Below are 19,786 nucleotides of genomic sequence, written 5' to 3' on the forward strand. Positions count from 1 at the left end.
TCTTTTTTGTTAATCTGAGATTGAATAGATTTTTCTTTCCCTGCCATTTTATGTCGGCATTTCTCAAGAGACCCCTTTCCCCCAGCTTTTATTAAATCTTCAAAAAGTATCAGGTTGGAGCTACTACACAGACCAGCAAATCTAATATTAAAAGCTTTAATGCTTTATAATGTTCCCTCTCCTTATCTTCCAGAAAGAAAGAAAACACTTGCATCTTTTTGTTAAATGATATATCAGGACTAAGAACTTAAGAGACTAGGTTTTTTTAGTAAGTATCGTGACAGTTTCAGCTACCTTTGAATAGCAACTAACTTCGAGAGATTTCAGTTTTTATCAGAGTACAGGTGAAGCATGACATTAAAGACCACCTCCCTTTTAACAAAATGCCTTGAAAATAATTACTGAATAAGGCATACATTCAAGCTAATTTAATCATTATGCCATGGTATTCTCTTATTTGCAGAAAATAAGAGCACAATGTGCAGTAACTGATAACCAGAGTCCTGTTGCGATGCAGACACAATCACAGGCATAGTGTGAGGAACCTCGGAGCGTGCTGTTCCAGAAGGTTCACAAGAATCTCTGCAGCAAAAAGGTCTGACAGCAGAAAGTGTTCCCAGCAGTTACAACAGGCAGCATATGGAAAAAGACAGAAATTGTCTATCTGCAAGCAGGGAGTTGATCAGGCCAGGGGATGTGATGATGATGTGATTATAATCACTGGTTACTCTCTCTTTTTCAGCCAAATTGAGCTTTTTATGGAATTCAAACTCAAGTCTAAAATTAACTGGGAAAGAGTCATGGTGTAATACAGCCACAAAATGGAAGATGGTTCCTGCATCTTGCTTTTTAAGTAAAGAATGCAAGAGATCAAATTTTTAGTCAATTGCACTTCAATTACATTTACTTTGTCTAGTAGTTGCCCCAAATCAGACACCTTTCTCTAAACCTGTTTTGCAAGTTTATTTGTAGTCCATTGTAACCATGTTCAAATTAATTATGAAAAGAAAGGAAAACATTGTTCTTGTAGAAAAAAATGGTTGTCACAATATGCTGATTTCAGTTTCCTCAGATCTTCAATCAGGACTGAAGACCTGGTCCTCAGTTCTGCTCTTTATTGGTACTTAGGGCAAATTTATTCCTGTGTATGCCGCTTCCCAATTAGATTAGAAATGTCAGGTAATAGGTTCAACTTTTCAGTTGCTGGTGAGATACAGAGCTGTACAAGCACTTCAGCTTTTAGCTAGCTAGCTATCTCTGTAGACCTCAGAACAGATTAGTAAACTGAGATTTTCTATGGAAAGTTCTGTGGACATGAGGCAGTATTACCTTCACAGATTTTGAAATGCAAGGAAATGAAGATTTATCTTGCTTGTGATTCTCATTATATTATCTTGTGGAAATTACTAAAATGTCCTTTCTACAAAAGAACTTGCTCTTGCAACACTACAAATTTGTTCCATACCCTTACAGATATAAGCACAAACTAAAAACTCTGTTTATCCTACAGCCATGTCTGGAGTTTGCTTTTAAACTATCTCATCTAAGAGCAAGTAGGGAGAAAAAAATAGTTACTTAATCAAGTTGCGTTAAAGATAGAGTGAAGAGGTTAAACCTTATACTGTTCTTCTCTTCAAGAAGCTTTTTGGGAGAAATAAAACCATGTTGCTGTATTACTCACTAACAAAGTTTGTCCTAATTTAACAGGTTTGGTTATGATTTCAGAGGAAACCAAATACAGACGTATCCTGATAAAAGCTGGAAGCACATACAAGCCTGTGTCTAGTAAGTCTGCTACAGTAGACTGTGATTTTTAAACCCTGAAAAAAATATCAAAAATGGGGCTTTACATTTCACAGGAATTTCTTCACCAAACCCAAGAATTGGGGATTGGTATTCTATATACATCTGTAAGTGAAAACAGTGTAAGATACTTACCTTTATGTATTTTTCTCTGTTATGTTTCTTTCCTAATACATTTATCATTTGCTCATCCATTACGGTAAGACCACCATGAAGCATTTAAACAATATACATTATACCATGGCTCCGTTACACTTTGTAAAAGCAGGCATTTAACACACAGTCACATCCTAATCTGCCATCTTCTGCTGCAAGGCAAGACGTTTTGGAACCTAGAACTACAGCTACTGGAAGAGTAATGATCTACCTTAACTCTGCTGTTGCTGCAAGAGCCCTTATGTGAGAACATCTTTCTGACTCGCTTTCTGTTTCAGCACTGTGGTGACCAGCTTTGGCAACAGCTCTGGTGCTTCCCACCTAAGAATAGGTCAAATGAGATGCTGTTAAGGAAAGGGTGAGATCTCTCATGATACCATTGTCTAAAACTGTAGCATGGACCAACTTTTTATTTTTAAACTGATGGATACACTATTTCATGGGAGAATTAAGCATTTCAGAATAATTAATTAGAAATCTAGCAGTTAGGTAAGTAGTAACTATCTGCATCTGAATTTAAGCCTCAGCACAGCAACGTTCTGACTTGCCTAAATAATAATTCTGAACGGGTAACAAGCCAAGAGAACACCTCAGCTCTGCATCCTCAGTTCTGTCTCTTAACCCATTCATCCCTTGAAAATTCCCATTGCAAAAAGTAGTGACTATAGTGCAAGGGAACTTGCAGGAGGCAAATTTGTGTTTCCTTACCATCAACACAGGGCCCGAAATACAGGAGTAATGGTGGTGGGTGACCTGCTCAGTAGTTTGGTTTATATATATGGCCTGGAACTGCCAGCACTCCACCTGGGATGCTGTGTGAAACTTTCCAGCAGTGTGGGCTTTGTCTGAGCTGAGCTGTTTTGTCTAAGACCAACAAACTGCCCAGGCCAGATGTTCAGCCTTCATGACTCAACACTGATCTGCTGCCTGAATATACATTCACAAAGGAGGAAGCTGATATCTCTTTCTCCCCCACTTAAGTACACTTAAATTTGTTGCTGAAAAGCAAAGTAAAACATGATTTCTCAGCAGAACAAACTCAAGAGAAAAGTGCACTTGAAATAGTGACAGTTTTATAATTGTATGCTCATACAAAAAAGGCTTAGTTGTAGAAAGTCAATTTATTCTTGAAATAAACGACTTATTTACAGAGCTAGGTACTTTACAGTTTTACAAAGCAGGCAAAATTCTTCTCAGAATAAGGTACCAAAACAGCGACAAATTCGTCACTGTCTAAATGCAGTTTATTCCAAAAAGAAATCTACAGCAATCATGAAACTAAATCATACCAATCACATAACAAAATGCTGTCTCTTGCAACTACAACAGTATAAAAGACTTTTTATCAGTCATGATCTAGATTACACATCTGCTATACTTCTTTCTTCTTGAGTATTAGTGGACCTACATTATCTCCTGTTAATTCATTGTGCTTGTTGTGGGAGCCATCACAGACGGGGAACTGAAAAAAAACCAAACACAAGGAATTAGCATAATTCAGTACAGAAGTTGCATGGTGATTTCTGTGTTTCTTCCTATGCCCTGAGTACTCTGGTAATGTTGCTAGTTCCTCCTGTGATGTCCTGGTTCAACGTCAAACTCCCTGTCTCCTATCAGACACAGGATACTAAGGAAACCAAACACAGTTAATGGGTAGCTAAGTTTGTGAGATCCTAAAATAGCTGTTTTTAGACACAAAGAAAGGGACAAAGCCTTTTCCATGAAAGAACAGCAAACAGCCGTCACAGCTACAAATGGATTTACTGTGCAACTAGTAAGAGTGCTCTTAATAGATTTAGTCATTTGCAACTAAAAAGTACTTTTTAAAGAAAAGCTGAAATACTTTGCTGAAGTGCTAAGTCCAAAGTGAGAATAGCTGAGTTAAGCTTCTTCAGTTCAGGGTAGACTTTTCTGTTTTTATTAAAAAAAGGAAAGCATTTGGTCCAGGGAGAACAAAACCAGAGTGTGGTCAGGACATTCAAAACTGAATCAGGAAATGAAAACTGAGGCAAGATGAAATGCACTCATTTACATCTAGTTGATTTGGGGGATATGGAATATCCCAACCAGTCATCTCACTGCTCTGGACCAGATGGCAATCACCAACACAGGCCCAGCCTTATTTTCATTCTAATATGAACAACTTTCTAAGCATTGTTTTTTACAAAATAAAGAGTAGTTATCTCTTAATTACTTGCAATGTATTTCCAAATAGTAAAACAGGTTTGCTTGGTTTTGTCCTACTCACATGTGGTCACTCCCTAAACATTTCTAGAAAAACCCTACTGTGCTTCTTTCAAGTTTCTACAGTTGCTTTCTTCACGTAGACATGTTTTGCTATTCTACAAAGTTCAGGAGCATGTTCCAATTCCATACAAAGGCAACAGCTAAACACAGCAATACACCACCAAAGCACTGCTAAAAATATGCAAGTTTCAATCTCTAATCCTACAGTAGCACAACGTCTTACCGTCTTTGAACGCCAACACCTGCAGTAAGCTTTAGTGAGGCACAGATCTTCAATGTTTATCTCATTCACTACTTTGGGATTTTCCTTCTGGATCTTGAGGTTAATCAAGCTATCCTTCTGCTGTTTCTTCTTGGGGAGGAAGGGACGAACAGCAAGGTAACCGAGCAAGGCCAGCACGCCCAGGAAAGGCAGTAACCGCAGCCATTCTGAAACTAAAGATAAGGTGGTAGATTCAGGGTGGCTTCTGACTCCACTCCAGGATGCTGCAGCATCAGCTACTTTCACATGGCTTAGGCTGAGGGTATGAAATGGGGCTGCTCAGTCAGCAGGACCCTCAGGGCAAACAAGATTCCATTGGTGAGTCTCAAGGGAAAAAAAAAAATATTTAGATTAAGTCCTAGGATTTACTCCAGCGAAAGTAAAAATCTGACTCCTAGAATTTAATCTGAAATTGAATTTTATCACCCTAAGAGGATGATTCAATGGAAGATAATAAATACAAAACAAATAGATTTACTGAAATGGGCAACCCTAAAACACTGGCAAAACCTTCAGAATCTTTCTGGTTTTATTTTTCAGACCTGTGTTTGCTCAGGGATCTGCAACCAGTTTCTACAAAAAGGAGAAAGAATGACACCTAAGATCAGTAGGGCAAGTCACAGAAAATTGCTTTTTACGAAGGTAAGGAACTTCTTTCAAGTACAGGTAAAAAAAATAAAAGTATCCACTGCAGATCTGGCTGCCCTATTATAAATCATTATAAATTTTCTAGGCATACTAGTGAGAGAAGACTTACTAGACTTTTTAAGAAATATATCAATAATTGGCATTTATCTATATATAATATTTTTAAAATTTAAATATATATATTTATATATAAAATGTATAAGGTGGATCCACTTTTCCAGCAAACATGCTGTGGCAATACTCTAGTGCAATTTAAATACTGTGGTACACTAAAGGTTGAGAACATTTTTCTGAATTTCTGAAGAATATATTAAATCTAAACACTCATACAAAATAGAGTTTAAAAATACTTTAGAAGAGAAAGAAAAAAGTATAACAAGCTGGAGCACAAATAGCTGCACAAGCACCTTTTAGACAAGACACTAATCAACTTACTCTTCTAAATTATTTAGGATCAGAATATAGTAAGATTTTGTTCTACAGTTTGTTAATTGAAATTAAGATGTACAAGAAAGAAAACACAACAGAGCAGGCTAAGTCTGCCAGGTGGGTTGTAGCCCTGAAAAAATACATTATTCTGTATAGCTTTTATCTGTACTAGTAAAACACATGATTATAATACTTCTAATACTAATACTTCTCCAGTGGATTTTTCTTAAAGATTTAAATTCTCTGGAACCAGACCATGTAATGAAAATAATTTGTGGGATTATTTTTTTGTTCTTTGTTGCCTTTGATGTGACAGCCACATTTAGTGCATTTATCTGGAAATGCATCACAGCTGCATAAATGCTAAAGGCACTGCAAGAAGTCTCAGCAGTCATTTCCCAACTGCACATGCAGCAGTCCCTAAAAATCACAATTCACTATATTCACTAAAACCCACTTCAATATATTAATCTCTGGTGCTCTTTCCTTAGTTCCTCCAACAAACTGCAAGCCCTAAATAATAATTAACACTGAGATATTTAAATGTTTTCAGCTGCAAGGAATCCTGAGTTCCTGGACAGCAGTGCCTGTTTGCCTTTTCTAGCATTACTTTTCTGGAACATTCCATCAATTCCATCAGGAATCCAAAAACATTTTCTGACCTTACCTGAAGGACTGACTTGGAATGTATTTCAAAAGAGAGGAAAAATATTTGGTCACTAAAAAAAATTTCCAAACTTTGTATTTAACCTGTTGACAAAAATGTGGATCTCTACAAAGTTACTCCTCTGAACTCCAAGACAGAACAGGCATTCCAAGAGGCAGGAATTCCAGGACCAGGCCATCTGTCAGGTGTGTGGTGAATATAACTGGGCTAAAATTGACACACAAAAAGGACACATCTCACACTCTCATACAGCATCAAAATCGGAACAGTGGTCATGTCTATGAATGGCTCACAGCCAGTTGGGTTCATACAGCTGAAGGAGGAATGTGATAGCTGTGATAGCTCTGAGAAAGGAAATTAGAAATAAACATGAATAGGATGTACAAGGCTATAATTTAGGATGGTTATTACTTAATATTTGTACTAAGATAACTGTTGATAAATAGTTTTATCCTCACTAGCCAGTAAATTCTGTGCTTACTTCTAACCTGGGAGTTTCTGGAAAGCCCCCAGTTTCATTCATGTGTACACTAATCATAAACTGGCTTGTTATTGCCAAAAGACTGCCAGAAGCTCCTGTGTTTAAACTGAAAAATCAATGTGATCATGTTCTAAGGCATGAGCTACAAGACACTGTCAGAGATCTTTAGGCTGGGTGAGCAGGGTTGGGAAAAACCCTTCATCCACACTAATGCAGTGATGCCTTCCTACAATTGCAGACTGCTCTGGTTTTGAAGCCATGCATACCTTTCTGAAGCAGATGTAGGGCAATTCACAAGACTTTATTTTCACAGCTGACAACTCAGAATTCAGCCATTACACTGATTCTGGAGATTCTTTATCGGTTCTGCTGCCTGGGGAGAGGCAGATTTTGGAGACAGAAATGAAGAGTAGTGTATGGAACAGGTCAGTCTTCAGACTTGTGTTAGATAGAGACTATTCCCAAAGTTAAGTCCTGGAAAATATCATAAACCAGAGAATTCCAAGAAGCTGAGCCAATGGATATTTTCAAGGAGAGGTGGTCTTAATTTTTAGTCCAACAGTAACATGTCCAAAACCAAAAGAAATACATATACTATGAACAAAGGTACACACCAGCAACTGAGAGGAAAAGCAAAGCAGGTATTTCCTGCTTGTCTTCCATCAACTACTCCTTTGGTATCTTTGACTTATGTTTCAGCTACTTTTTGTGGAAATAACCCTATGCAGACCCAAAAGCAGCTTCTTACAGTAACAGCTCAAATGCAAATCAAAATTTTAACAAGTAATAACTACCAGTCAAAAGGAATATTGGAACTGTGTCTAAACTAATGACATTATTCAGGAAAATTTGAAGTACTTACTAATTACATTCTCTTCAGGACTAATAGGCAGATCTTTCCTGGTTTTGGTTGTTTGCTATTTTGAGGTGAATGTCTGTGGCATTTTAATGACACCTTCCAGGACAAAAAGCAATGCTGGCATGAGACATTACTGCTCATTTCACTGAACTTGACAATGAAAGACTAAAGAAGCAATGACAAGACACAGAAAGAGGCTTCTGAGCAGTACAGTGTGATATTTAGATAGCCACTTTCAAACCCAAGGTCAAACAGTCTTTCCTTCCTCCCTCACTGCTTTTACCTTCAGGAGGTATGCACTGGATATTAACAGTCTTTCTCTTCAAACAAGCAGTTTTTCATTCCGGTTTTGTAAGGTCACACCATACAACATATGTCCAGATCTTTAACCAGCACACTATACAACATCCTATAAAAAAGTCAGGGTGCTCCATATATTTTTGTTCTGTTGTTTCTAAAACTGGTGCACTACAGGAACTGCAGTTGCATCTGCCTGCAAGCTAATAAGAGTTTATAGAAGCAATGAAAGAGTTAAGAAAAGACTGCACTGTTCCAAATCTGGATTCTGGCCTGCATTTGCAAACAAGATCTATGCTGCCCAGTGTTTCATACTGCTGGTCCCTGATTAAGTTCATTAGATGCCACCAAAGGGCAAATATTAATGCACTTTAAATGTTTTTAGACCAGTGTTATCTCACTTGCAAAAAAGGAGTAAAGTCTGCCATTTGCCAAAGAATATACTTTGTAATTTGTAATAGCAGCAAACACAAAAGGTCACATTAATTTTCTCTATTGCCTAATAGTCTTTCCCTAATGACAATTCAATGCAAAATAACCCCAGCACTGGGAATCCCCTTCTCTTAGAGGATTGTAACTTTAGGACAGGACAAAGACCACAACAACACAGAAGAGGCAGCACTTGCTCAAGCAATCATTTTCTCAAATGAAACTTAAGACAACAGCTCTGCGTGCAAGTAAGCACACAACTCTTCAACCAGCCACCACGTTTCAATGACTTTGAATAACCTTTACACCCTAAGAGATTATATTTTTTTAATTTAGGTGCCTAGAATGCAGTGTCCTACACTATACTTCTCACTGTGTTGCATTTACCCTATGCCATAACTTGAAGCACCTGTACAGTTTTGCTTTTTTTCCTCCATTTTCATTCATATTCACCCTGGGTGGAAGATGTATAAGCACGGTGGAAGGTACCAGTCTAGCTTACTATTGGAAAAGAATGTAAAAATATAAAACTGTTCTCTCTATAGCTGTGTATTTTTAAATATACCTTTGCCACCCATTTTCAGAGTCCATCCAAAAAATCCCAAAGAACTAGAGGCAGTGGATTTTTCAGTTATTAAACTAAAAAATACTCAGCTCATTAAATCCTACCAGTTCTCAAAAGCAGTTTCTGACTCAGCTCCTTCTTTTGTTTGAACTTTTGTTTAATATTTTTTTCACATGTTTGGTCTACACTTAAGAAATCAGTTATTTGCTTCTTGTCCTTTCTCCAAATTCAAGGAAGTACCCTGAAGTCAGTGGGGTAAACAGTGTGACAGTTCTCCCATGCTGATGACACTATTTAAAAACCCCAAAGCCCTGATTTTGGTCTACAGGCCAAACCTTAGAGGTTTTCAGAATAAATCATATTACTACTGTGCACTATAAGTACAGAAACTGTACAAATAAAATCCTGTTGCAGAAAGACATGGTTAGACAAGTGAAGCAGTAAGATATTAAAATATTACTAAGCTCAACAAATTTTAAGTCATGTTGTGGTTACAAGGGCAACTGGCTTCATTAGTAAACTGCCAAATACTAACAGGAGAAGCTGCACTGTTCTATAGTTTGTTTTATCCTCCCCTCCCAACTTTGCAGCAGTAGAATTTCCCTATTTGGTAAATATGCTTGTGGAATAAGAATAGTTAATTTAAAAGAGATTTGCTCGTTCTTGAGGAAGACAATGATACTTGCAGCTCACAAGCAGCATAAACATGCTGGAAAAAAGGACTGCTCAAAGCCAGCTTTAAATAAACTAAGCCTGTTCTAAATTTAACAATTTTCTGACACTATTACAGTCGTGGTGTTAAAGATATAAGGTTGATTCTGCACTTTGATGCTTCTACTCTCTGTGGAGTGCTCTTTCCTTCTTGTCACCGAGCTAATGCTGTCACTTGACACTGCCTGTGGGCCCCCAGAGCCTCGGTGTGCAAAGCACTGAGCACCCACAGAAGTCGCCACTTTTCTTTCCTGTTCACTCTGTCACAGGGCTACAATCGATGGACTGGTGTTTCTACTCCCTCTCACACAAAATACTTACCAAAATCACTAAACTAAAAAACTACCCTAACTTTATCTTTGTGGCAGGTTCACAGAAAGAGATTTTTTTTTGTTTAACTCGGTACAGATGCTGTCTGTGACCTGTGAAGAAGACGAAGAGGAGGTGCTTTCGGCCTCCGGCTAAATCCCAGTCCGTCTCGGCGCACGGCCTCTGCTCACCGGCGCTGGTTCCCAGAGGAATTCCAGACGCCAACATTTTACTCTGTCCCTGCCCTTCATGCTGACGGCTCCCCCTGCCCCACATAGCCCCTACACCTCCTGTCGGGCCATCCTCCTGCTGCAGCAGCTCAAGGTTTGGGCTCCCCCGCTCTGTGACGCGGCCGGAGCGAGGGGTGAGAGCGGGGTCCCGGGCAGCACCGACCGCGCCGCCGGGGCGGGAAGGGGGTCCCGCTCGCCCCTCCTACCTGTGAGGCGGATGAAGCCGCCGACGCTCTCGGGCAGCGGCAGGCGCTTGAGGTACGCGGGCAGCTGGACCTTGACGATGCGGGCCAGAGTCTCCAGCACCATCGCCGGCCTCTCCCGCCGTCCTCCCGCGCGCCGGCCCGGGCTGCGCCCGCCGCGCACGCGCCGAGGGGCGGGGCCGCGCACGCGCCCGGGCAGCCCGGCCCGCGCCCCCCGCGCGCCGCCCGCGCCGCCAGGGGGCGCTCCGGCCGCCAGGGGGCGCGCGGGAAGGGACGGGACATGAGGGACTGTAATCATATGTGGCTTATGCTTTACAGGTTTCATGTAATTACCTGTCATCACCCTGCTGGCATTCAAGTTTCATTTCGTGTTAATGGTCTTATAAATATTGAAGTAAAAAGATTTAAAGTTTTTCTTCATATGAATGAGGTAGGATAACAGTGCTGAGAGGTTAAAATTACAGGGAGAGGTCCATCCTCCTTGTGTTTGGCAATAATTTGCACAGAACAAGACCTATCACGTCTGTTTGTTTGTTTGTTTTCATTTTATCTTATATCTAGGAGACGTAATTTTTTGGCATAGAAAATCCTCCCTCTATAGGCAGATGAAAAAGTGGGAAGGATGTAGCTGTTCTGGGTCAGTTTAGACAATCCATCCAGACCTGGAGATTCTAACATCAATCCCTTGGTCATGACAACACCGTTTGGTTCAAGGTGCTTTGCTATCTTAAGTGAATCTGTCAAGTGCTAGTAGCATATAGCACAGAGCATGAGAAGGAAAGCTGAAGCAGCACAATCCTACAAGACCTGTCTCCTTCCTTACGTGATCCTGATTGAAGCACAGTTCTCTCTCCTCCCTCAGTATACTGAAATCACACAATATCTATCCAAATCAACTGTGTACTTTTCCTGCTGGAAAATACTGGAAGCTAAGTTTAGGATAAATCAATTTTTTTTGTGCTTCTGGCCTATTACTTTTCTACCTGTGGCCCTACATAAACATTTCCTGATGAATCATCATCTTTAGCTAGTGGGAATATTCCTGTGATCTCAGAGTATCTAAGTTCCCTACCTCACATAAATTTATTCATGTAATGACTGTGTCTGATGTACTAAGATGATTCCTTCTTGTCTAGGTAGATGCCAGCTATTAGACAGGATAATGAAAGAGTAAAACATTTGGTTATTCCTGTAAAAATTGTACATCAGATGTCGTGATGTGACCTCCTTTATGAGACTTTCTGAGGGAAGAATACATAAGGTAAATACTCCAGCTCTAAATCAAACAACTTCACACTGAAGTTGAGACCCTCTGTCCTACTCTCCTCCTCTCCAGATTCTTCTGCTCTTCTGGATGCTGGGAGCACAGGAGACATTTTGGGGAAGCTCCCGAGCCTTGCTGTGCTGCCTTTGATCAGTGCTGCATTCAGCACACTGCAAATCCATCTGCACATACTGCAGAGAGGAGCTGCTAACCCTGTGCCCCTCCTGTTGTGTAGGGATCAGCTGACACAAGTCACGGATGGGTTTGGTATATCAAAGTCTGAAAGTCACAGATTATGGCAAACTTATAAAGAAAATGAAACCTGACTGAGATCTTTAACCAAAGCAGAAGCAAAGTGTGGTCTTTAGAAACCCAGTTTGAACCAGAGTACAGGAGATGCATGTTGACCCTGCACTTTGGCTACAGACTTCCTGTTTGCTTTAAGGTGTGAAATGTAAGCTTCAGGCTTGCTCAGTCCTGCAGGAGATAACTGGATTTTACAGAGCAATACATCTTTAGGCGCCACATCATGGGTTCAGAACTTAGTCAACATCAGGAGGTTTAGCAGGCAGGTGTGACATCTTCCCTCTGTTACACATGTTTAAAACCCTATGTGGACATTATTATTCCAGAGGCAGATTGCTTCTTCAGGATTTTATCAGCATATTTTTCAACTCAAATATCAATATTGTTTGGTATCTAGAAAATTGTCTTACTTTTTTTTTTTTTAGGTAGAGTAACATGCAACAATTCGTTCTTGTACATTTAGTTTAGTCTGTGAGCTGTTCAAAAGTAGAGATTGTCTCTTGCTAGAGTGTTTCTTGCTAAATTTGGCCACTGAAACTCTAGTATTGGGAGGGTATATAGAAGTTGCTGTAATAAAAGAGCAACACAAAAAGCCCAAACATAGATATTTGAACTGAACCTAGGTCACCTGTGTGGAAAGATTAATATTGCTTTCAGCACTAGGTTTCCTCTATCACTGGGATTTTCCACCTAGCAAGAACATTAGATAAAATGGAGCATGGAGGCTACATGAAAGGATAGCCATCCTTAGGGCTAGCTCAGGTCTTTGACATGTAATTCCCCAAACACTGCCCAAATGAGAACCAGCCCATGCTTTGATAAGAATGGTAGAAAAGTTTGTGGTGCAGATGATGTTTGGCAGAATTTGTTCTCGTCACTACAACATAGCTGCACTGGTCCCACTCACAGCAGAAATAAGAGTTGCCTTCAGCATCCACAAGCTGGTTGGTCCTGGTCCAGCAGAGTGAGGAAAGATGAAAAGAATCTGTTTGTGTACCTCCTTATATTACCCTTTGAAAATTGCTCTGTTTCCCTCTGCCCTTAATTCAGCTGTAAAATGAGATAATATTTACTGATCTCCTTAGAACATGTGAGATTTGCAAAGGAAAAGAACATTTATAAATTACATATATTTATTTTATTTTACCAAGTACACAACAGTAAGGATAAAAGATAAAAGGTTCTGAGGCAGCAGACACACAGTTCTTACATCAATAAAACAAACCTAAGTAGCACAGTCATTTGCTCAGTACTCTTTCATGGTATATGAGCTTTTCTATCAAGAGGATGTCTGGTGTTGTTTCTACCAACAATGAAAATGGTAGAAACTTTCCTGGAATTGGTATTGCCATTTTCTAAATTGTCCACCTAGAATAATGTCTGCAGCAGGCTAAAGGTACTACTGCCAACTAAAAGGGCTGCCTTCTGTGATCAGCAAACACAAGTCTCCTGTCTAGGAGGAACCTAGAGCTCTCCCTTTGTATTTGAATCATTTCACAGTGGGGTGTGATTAGCTGCTGTTCCTGCTGTATGCAAAGATCTCTCTCTCTCTTCCACTTCCCCAAAAGCAAGCAAAATCATTACACCCTAAAAGAGCTGTGGGAACTGTGATTCACTTCCTGCATTATCTCCATCAGCTAGTTATGCAGCACTGTCAACATCCAACTATTAAATAACTGAATCTCAAAAACTAAGCAGACTGGCTTAAAACTGGATATAAGACCACATAGATACAGTTACTTTCCTGTATTTTATGCATAATAACATTATAAGCAAGTTGCAATTGCACTGCACACAGGTTAGGTTTTTATTTCATATTTTTACATCCAGAGGTTTAGATGCCCAGAGAAGAAAGCTGAATGTTATGCTTTCACTTGGCTCTGAGACCTGGCACCTGAAGTGGCTTCTGCTGGTGTTTATTGAAAATAGTTACCTGTCCATGGTGGGCAAAGTGTTTGAGAGAAAAATAAGTCAAGGAAACAAATCACATTTATAGCAAAATCAGTGGGGTAATCATGTTATAGCATAATGTTTATATTATAAAATTACTACTAAATGAGCAGGCATTACTTTGTAATCTAGCTAATGTTCAAGAATTTTACAATGTAGCCATTATGTCTTGAAAGGAGGTGCTATCATAATTGCCTAAGTAACTGCAGTGTCCCACTAACAGCATGTGTTATTGTTGAAGTTTTTAAATCCCTCCAGTTTAGAATGGCACTTATTGTTGGAGATTGTAGGGAATTAATTTTGAAGAGAATGGCAAGAAGAATGTAAAGAAAAAGTGCAAGATTTCTAAGAATTGCATCAGGTTCAAACATGGCAACTTTTATTTATTTGTAAAAAATGCCATGCTTTGATCTCTGAGCCATGTGTTTAACACTTTAATTCCTTTCTTTGATTGCTACTGCTGGAGAGTGGGAAATGTTACCCATGAGTTGGGTATAAAACAAAGTTGAATAAATCTCCAGCTCAAGAAAAAAATAAGTGTATTCAGTGCTAATTTCCCAGATATCCCCAGCCAAAGTTCAGTTACTTTCTACTTACATTGTAGGGGTTTTTCCCTATAGCTGGAGCTGTCTTTTTATGAAAGAAAAAGACCAGGTTGTCACTGGTAGTGGTTTCTACAGCTACTCTAACAGCTGCAGAAATAGCACAAGATGAAATTAAGAATATCCCCTCTGTTACCCTGAGTTGAAATTGCATTTATTTAAAGTACAGAAAGCAACAAGTTGTATGACATGAAACTGTTGTAAAAAACATTAGTCAAGTAACACTAACAATGCACAAGCAAGTGCACAAAATTTCATATTGCAATGAGTTTTAAATTTAGACACATTACACAAATCACCCAGTTTTTCCATCCACACTAGGTAGCTGATCCAGTACATACTGCTTGTGAGGATTCAGAATGATCTGATTGCTGGTCACATACAGACTTGCATACATTTGGAACTTCATTGGCTTCCAGGGAACTGCTATTTCACAAGTTTTACTCAAATCAGAGCAAGTATCTTTAGGATTCACTAATATGTTCATAAGAGACCAGATATGTTATTGATTTGTAGCAAGTTCTGCCTGGTTTGTTGCAATAAATCAGACTGCAAAATCCCTGATTGTCCCCTGGGAGGAAGCTGCAGTGATGGAAAACAGATACATCCTCCCCTTCACTAAAGGACCTACAGAGGACAAAGCTGACATAATCTGGGAAGTACACACTGTTAAATGAACAGATGTGAAGTAAAACCACTATCAAAACACTCCAAGCTGTGCTCATTATGGGAATTCTGGGGACAAGAAGCTATATATATATATATATGTCAGTATATTCTCAGCAGCAGACCATTCTCCTTTTTAAACTGCATTGATGAGTGAAGACTGTCTATTCTTGGCCAGATACTTGAGGATATATTTTTTTCCCTTGGTACTTTACTCCCTTGGCATAAGAGCTGTCACTGAAAGATATTTCCTTCATTTTGGAAGGCAAAGGTGAGAATGACACAAGACTAATTCCTGTGACGCAATATGCATTCTTTGGCACCAGCTAATTATAGCTCAGAAAAAACTACCAGCTTCCCTGCTCAGGACAGAGCAGATGATCTCTGCTGTGGGACTGCACTCTGCTCTTGGCTTCTTCCTGTATCACAATGCCCAGTGACACTGCAGTGAAAGGGAAGTTTATCATCCCTTCTCAGACAGCTGTGCAACAACAGCACTGAGGAGATTTCTGAGCCTGGCTCCCCTCTTCAAGGTTAGCCAGGTCTGGCACTGACAATAACCCATACCCATTCTCTGTCATCTCACAAGAATAAAGAAGAGCAAAAGAAAAACCTCAACCCCAAAACACCATGCCTCTTTAGTTTAGACAAGCGTATGTCCAACAGATGGAGATGAAAGCCAGAAAAAAGTAGCTATCTTGATTCCAAGGCTATGACATGGAGCAGTATTACAGCTGGTAAATAAGATTAATACAGCCTCACTTATGCCTATCTTACTAATGCTTTTTGTTTTCTATTTTTTTCCAGACATTCCCCATCCTTTGGACCATAATTTAGTTATAGCACAGTGCACTTCTAGATCTACACAGCTGGCTGTTCCCTAGATCTTTAAGTTACTTCATTTACTTTTAAAGATACTGCCAGAAATTTTTATAAATTTTGTACTCCAGCCCAGTGCACAGAGCTGTACTGTCTGTAAATATTTTTTTAATAAAATGCTTTCTCTGCTGATTCAAAGGGGAAAGAAGTAACTAACACAAAATATAGGATATAAACATATCACCCGCAAATTTACAGAACTCACTTTACAGGAAATGTAATCTTAATGTCTGTGAAAGTTACATGATCATTGAGAGGCATTCATGTTGAACAACATGCTAGGAGAGTGCTTTTGGAAACTAGGAAAAGATCCTGGATCCCCTTTTTATTAGAACAGCACGTCTTTTATTGAATGCTAATTTTGTGGGAGTGTCTATAGTTAATTTATTGAAACACTTGAGAATGTTTTAAACTGATTTCCCAAGAGGCATTAAATTGTTATTAAGTTTTTTTTACTTTCGTGTGAGTTACTTTGACAGTTTCAGGTACAGAAATGTTTTGATTATTTAGGAAACAAGTAGTAGAAACCATTGATGCACAAAGTCCCTTAAATTGCCTGTCCAACACAATTTGATACTGTCAAATATCCTGAATGATGAATGGGTAAGGGTATCATTTAGTCTCCAAGTACCTGAGTCCTCCATTTCTATTGTAGCAGTGCTTTTCTTATATGAGAGTTAAATGGAGATCATAAAAATCATTTAAGATAAGCCAACAAGTAATCAGGAAGGAAATTATATTTTTTGCTGTTATTTTGAATTTAAATTGCTATGACTAAGAAAATTAGTATCTTGGATTCCACTACCAACTCCTTAAATGAGTATTTTTCAGGGGGCTTTTTTTTTTTACAAGACAATACCCTATTTTCCAAAGCAAAACAAACCAAAACATTTGCAGTCCTCATTGTCTTTATAAAAACAGATTCACATTTATTGCTTGGAAAAGTGACAAATCCATGCAGTATTTCTTGAAAAACTGAAAAGCATGCTTGACCTTGAAGAATGGAAGTCAGCAGGAGTACAGAAGCCAGGTTGCCTTTGCTTTATGATTTGCAATATTTTCAGCAACTCGCCAACACCTGGCCATATTTCATTACTACCATGACTGTCACAACCTACCTTCTCAGAAATACTGCCCTGGTCCATCCTCCTAATGATAATGATGAAATAACTGGCTAATTTCAGTATTGGTGACTTAGAGTCATCAACAATATTTGCCAAATTACAATAAGACAGCAAACAAGAATAATATTCCATCCTTCTAAGAGATATATTTGGATGTAATTACCTGGGTATTTGAGGTCTAAGTAAGCTCTCGGATACCTTGTGGTTAACTGGAACGTACCAAAGAAAAGATCAGGCAAATCTTTAAAGATGAGATTGCTCAAAAGGACAGAAAGAAAGTAAAATGACTCCTCTTTGCAATGATAATTGGCTAGTTAAAGCCCTTGTCTAAATAAATAGCATATATTCCTGACAGTTCAAAGACAAACAAACAAACCAACCAAACAACCAAACAAAAAACCTGAAGTATTTCTGTGGACTTCCTTATTTTCTTAAATCATTAAATTAAGTCAATATGCCATCAAACAATTAAGACACAGCACTCTATAAGACATTGTAATAATTTCCCCAGAGAAACAGCATTTTTTCTGTATAAAACACAATGGGAGAGGAAAAAAGAGACGAAGAATGTTCAAGAAAAAAAACCCTCTAAATGAAGAGTGCCAGCAAGTCAACCTGCTGCCTCTGCTGAAGTGTAATGTCTTATTTAGTTACAATTCGCTTGCAGGACTGCCTCAGAAGGAGGCATGGCCAGGAGAAGCAGTTTGCTGCAGGCTATTTGTGACATCAATGGTACTAGGGCTCCTAGCTCAGCGAGGGTCTCTGCCCCAGGTCTTCTGGAAGCACTGGCAGGCTGGTCTCTGCAGGGAAACCTACTGAGATAAAAGGTTGTTTATACTTTGGTGTAGGAAATACACCATCAGTGTCCTGATTAGCTTAGGCAAACTAATTCCCTTACCTCTAGTCAAACAGTGAAAATTGTACTTTGTGTGTAGCTGGGCAGGTGACTGGAAGCCTGCGCTTCAATAAACACAGCCTGGTGTGACCCCTGAACAGCCGTGCCCATGCTGGGGAGCCCGTGAAACACCTGAACTGGCCTGTTGGAGTAATACCTTTAAGCATTAACATTTTATCTGAACCAGCAACTTTAAAGCCTATTAGGTACACTGCTCAAATCCTTTCTTAAACCCAAACATTCCTCAAAGGTTGTGGTTTGCTTAGTACATTTGCATCCTGGAACAAGCTCTGGAGTAGCAACTGCATTAGGATGGTCCAAATCTGGCTAGCAATCAATTACATCAAAGTAATAAAAATAGACATATCTTGAAAGCGCTCCAGAGAATCCTTTGATATCTCCTTTAGTAAACACAATAGGTCAAATTACCTACTGCTGAAAACTGCTGTTAAGAGCTTGGTCATTTTCAGTAACAGTGTGGCCCATACAGACTTAGCTGGCAGTCTGAAGGCAGCCTGAGGGGACAAAAAACAGGTACAACAAGGAAAAGCAACCACCTCCAAAGGGATAGAGTAAAGTAGGTCACCATTAAACTCCTTTTTGACAAGGTCTCCAACTGATGTACCTTGGCCTCCTGAAATTGATAAAATTCCTGAGTTGCTCCAGAGAGGGGTTTTGCCCTCTGAATTCAGCCTGTGTTACCTTGTTTTGGCAACAGGGGATAATTGCTTAGCCCTTCACACCCCTCCTATTTTGCCATGTACATTTATGTTATCTATGTTTATTCGGGCATGTAAAGAATTCATACAAAAGGAGGAAACAGAGGTAGTTAGTAACTGTATGACAACAAAAAATTTCAGTTTTCAAATTTGGCATCATAATTGCACCACGCACATGCTCATCTGACTTTCATGCTTTAATATCCATAGAGCTGAATCAGCACAGAAAATGAACATTCTTGTTGACAAAAACTGCTAGTGACTTGACAGGGATATATTTTTCATCTAGATCAAATAGTAGTTTTGCTGAGGAAAAAGAAGGAGGTACACTCTATATGCATACTAATAAATAACCTGTAGTGGTTTTCAGAGATTCTGTTGCTTAGGTCTGTGAAAAAAGCATAAAGAATTTTATGTTGTCAGGATTATTCTTGTAAAATAGCTCTTATTTTCTGGAAGGATTTCAAGAGAAGAGAAAAATCTTTAACTGAAAGAAAACTATGTTGTTTCTATGAAGATAAAAAAGTGCCAAACAATGACATGCTATACAAAATCCTGAAGACCAGAAGATTTTGTGGGGGACTTCAGTCTATTTATCTTGGTGTAAGTTACTGAAGTGTTCTATGCTCTTGTGAATCCCACATGACTGTGCAATGAAAACTTAGCATATCATTATTCAACAAAGCACTCCAGGTTTTCACTGGGAATCATATGTAGTACTAAACTCAAGGCTTTCCAACTCCCTACACAAAGCTGCAACAACTTAAAATGGATTGATGCAGGGACTCGGCATTTTGCTCCGTGACTTAGAACTGAGATTAAAAGCACTTCTAATTCAAAGGAAATGTGGATTAGCTTGGGAATTGTTTAAGTGAAAATGTCAGAGAAGCTGTTGAAGAAATAATGGGAGATGAAGAATTGGCCAAGTTGGAATATGAAGAAAGTTACCTTTTATCTAGTATTTCTTAAAAACTAACTGCTGCCTAACACACTGACCTTGGCTTCACTCCAGATGTGAAAGGGGGTTGCCTACCTATTCTTCCTAACAGGAGACATAATGGTCACAGATGCATCAGCAAGGAAAC

The 19,786-nt window shown here is 39.1% G+C and overlaps 1 protein-coding gene across 1 annotated transcript; it reads right to left on the bottom strand.

The window, feature by feature from the left end:
* Nucleotides 1–2,998: 2,998 nt before the first annotated feature.
* Nucleotides 2,999–10,466, bottom strand: CISD2 (CDGSH iron sulfur domain 2). Its single transcript, XM_021531458.3, has 3 exons — nt 10,300–10,466; nt 4,430–4,641; nt 2,999–3,421 (listed from the first exon to the last, which is right to left on the bottom strand). The coding sequence occupies exons 1-3, from the start codon at nt 10,400–10,402 to the stop codon at nt 3,332–3,334; spliced, it is 405 nt and encodes a 134-aa protein (XP_021387133.1). The 5' UTR covers nt 10,403–10,466; the 3' UTR covers nt 2,999–3,331.
* Between the last annotated feature and the right edge of the window lie 9,320 nt (nt 10,467–19,786).

This window comes from Lonchura striata, chromosome 4 (assembly GCF_046129695.1).
Source record: "Lonchura striata isolate bLonStr1 chromosome 4, bLonStr1.mat, whole genome shotgun sequence".
Classification (NCBI taxonomy): domain Eukaryota; kingdom Metazoa; phylum Chordata; class Aves; order Passeriformes; family Estrildidae; genus Lonchura; species Lonchura striata.

Bases quoted from the DNA above. Each gene is read 5' to 3' on its own strand.
- CISD2 (XM_021531458.3), bottom strand. From the start codon at position 10,402: ATGGTGCTGGAGACTCTGGCCCGCATCGTCAAGGTCCAGCTGCCCGCG. The intron at 4,642-10,299 runs GTAGGAGGGGCG...CCTTATCTTTAG, and splicing joins CGGCTTCATCCGCCTCACAG to TTTCAGAATGGCTGCGGTTA. The intron at 3,422-4,429 runs GTAAGACGTTGT...GTTTTTTTTCAG, and splicing joins GGTGTTGGCGTTCAAAGACG to TTCCCCGTCTGTGATGGCTC.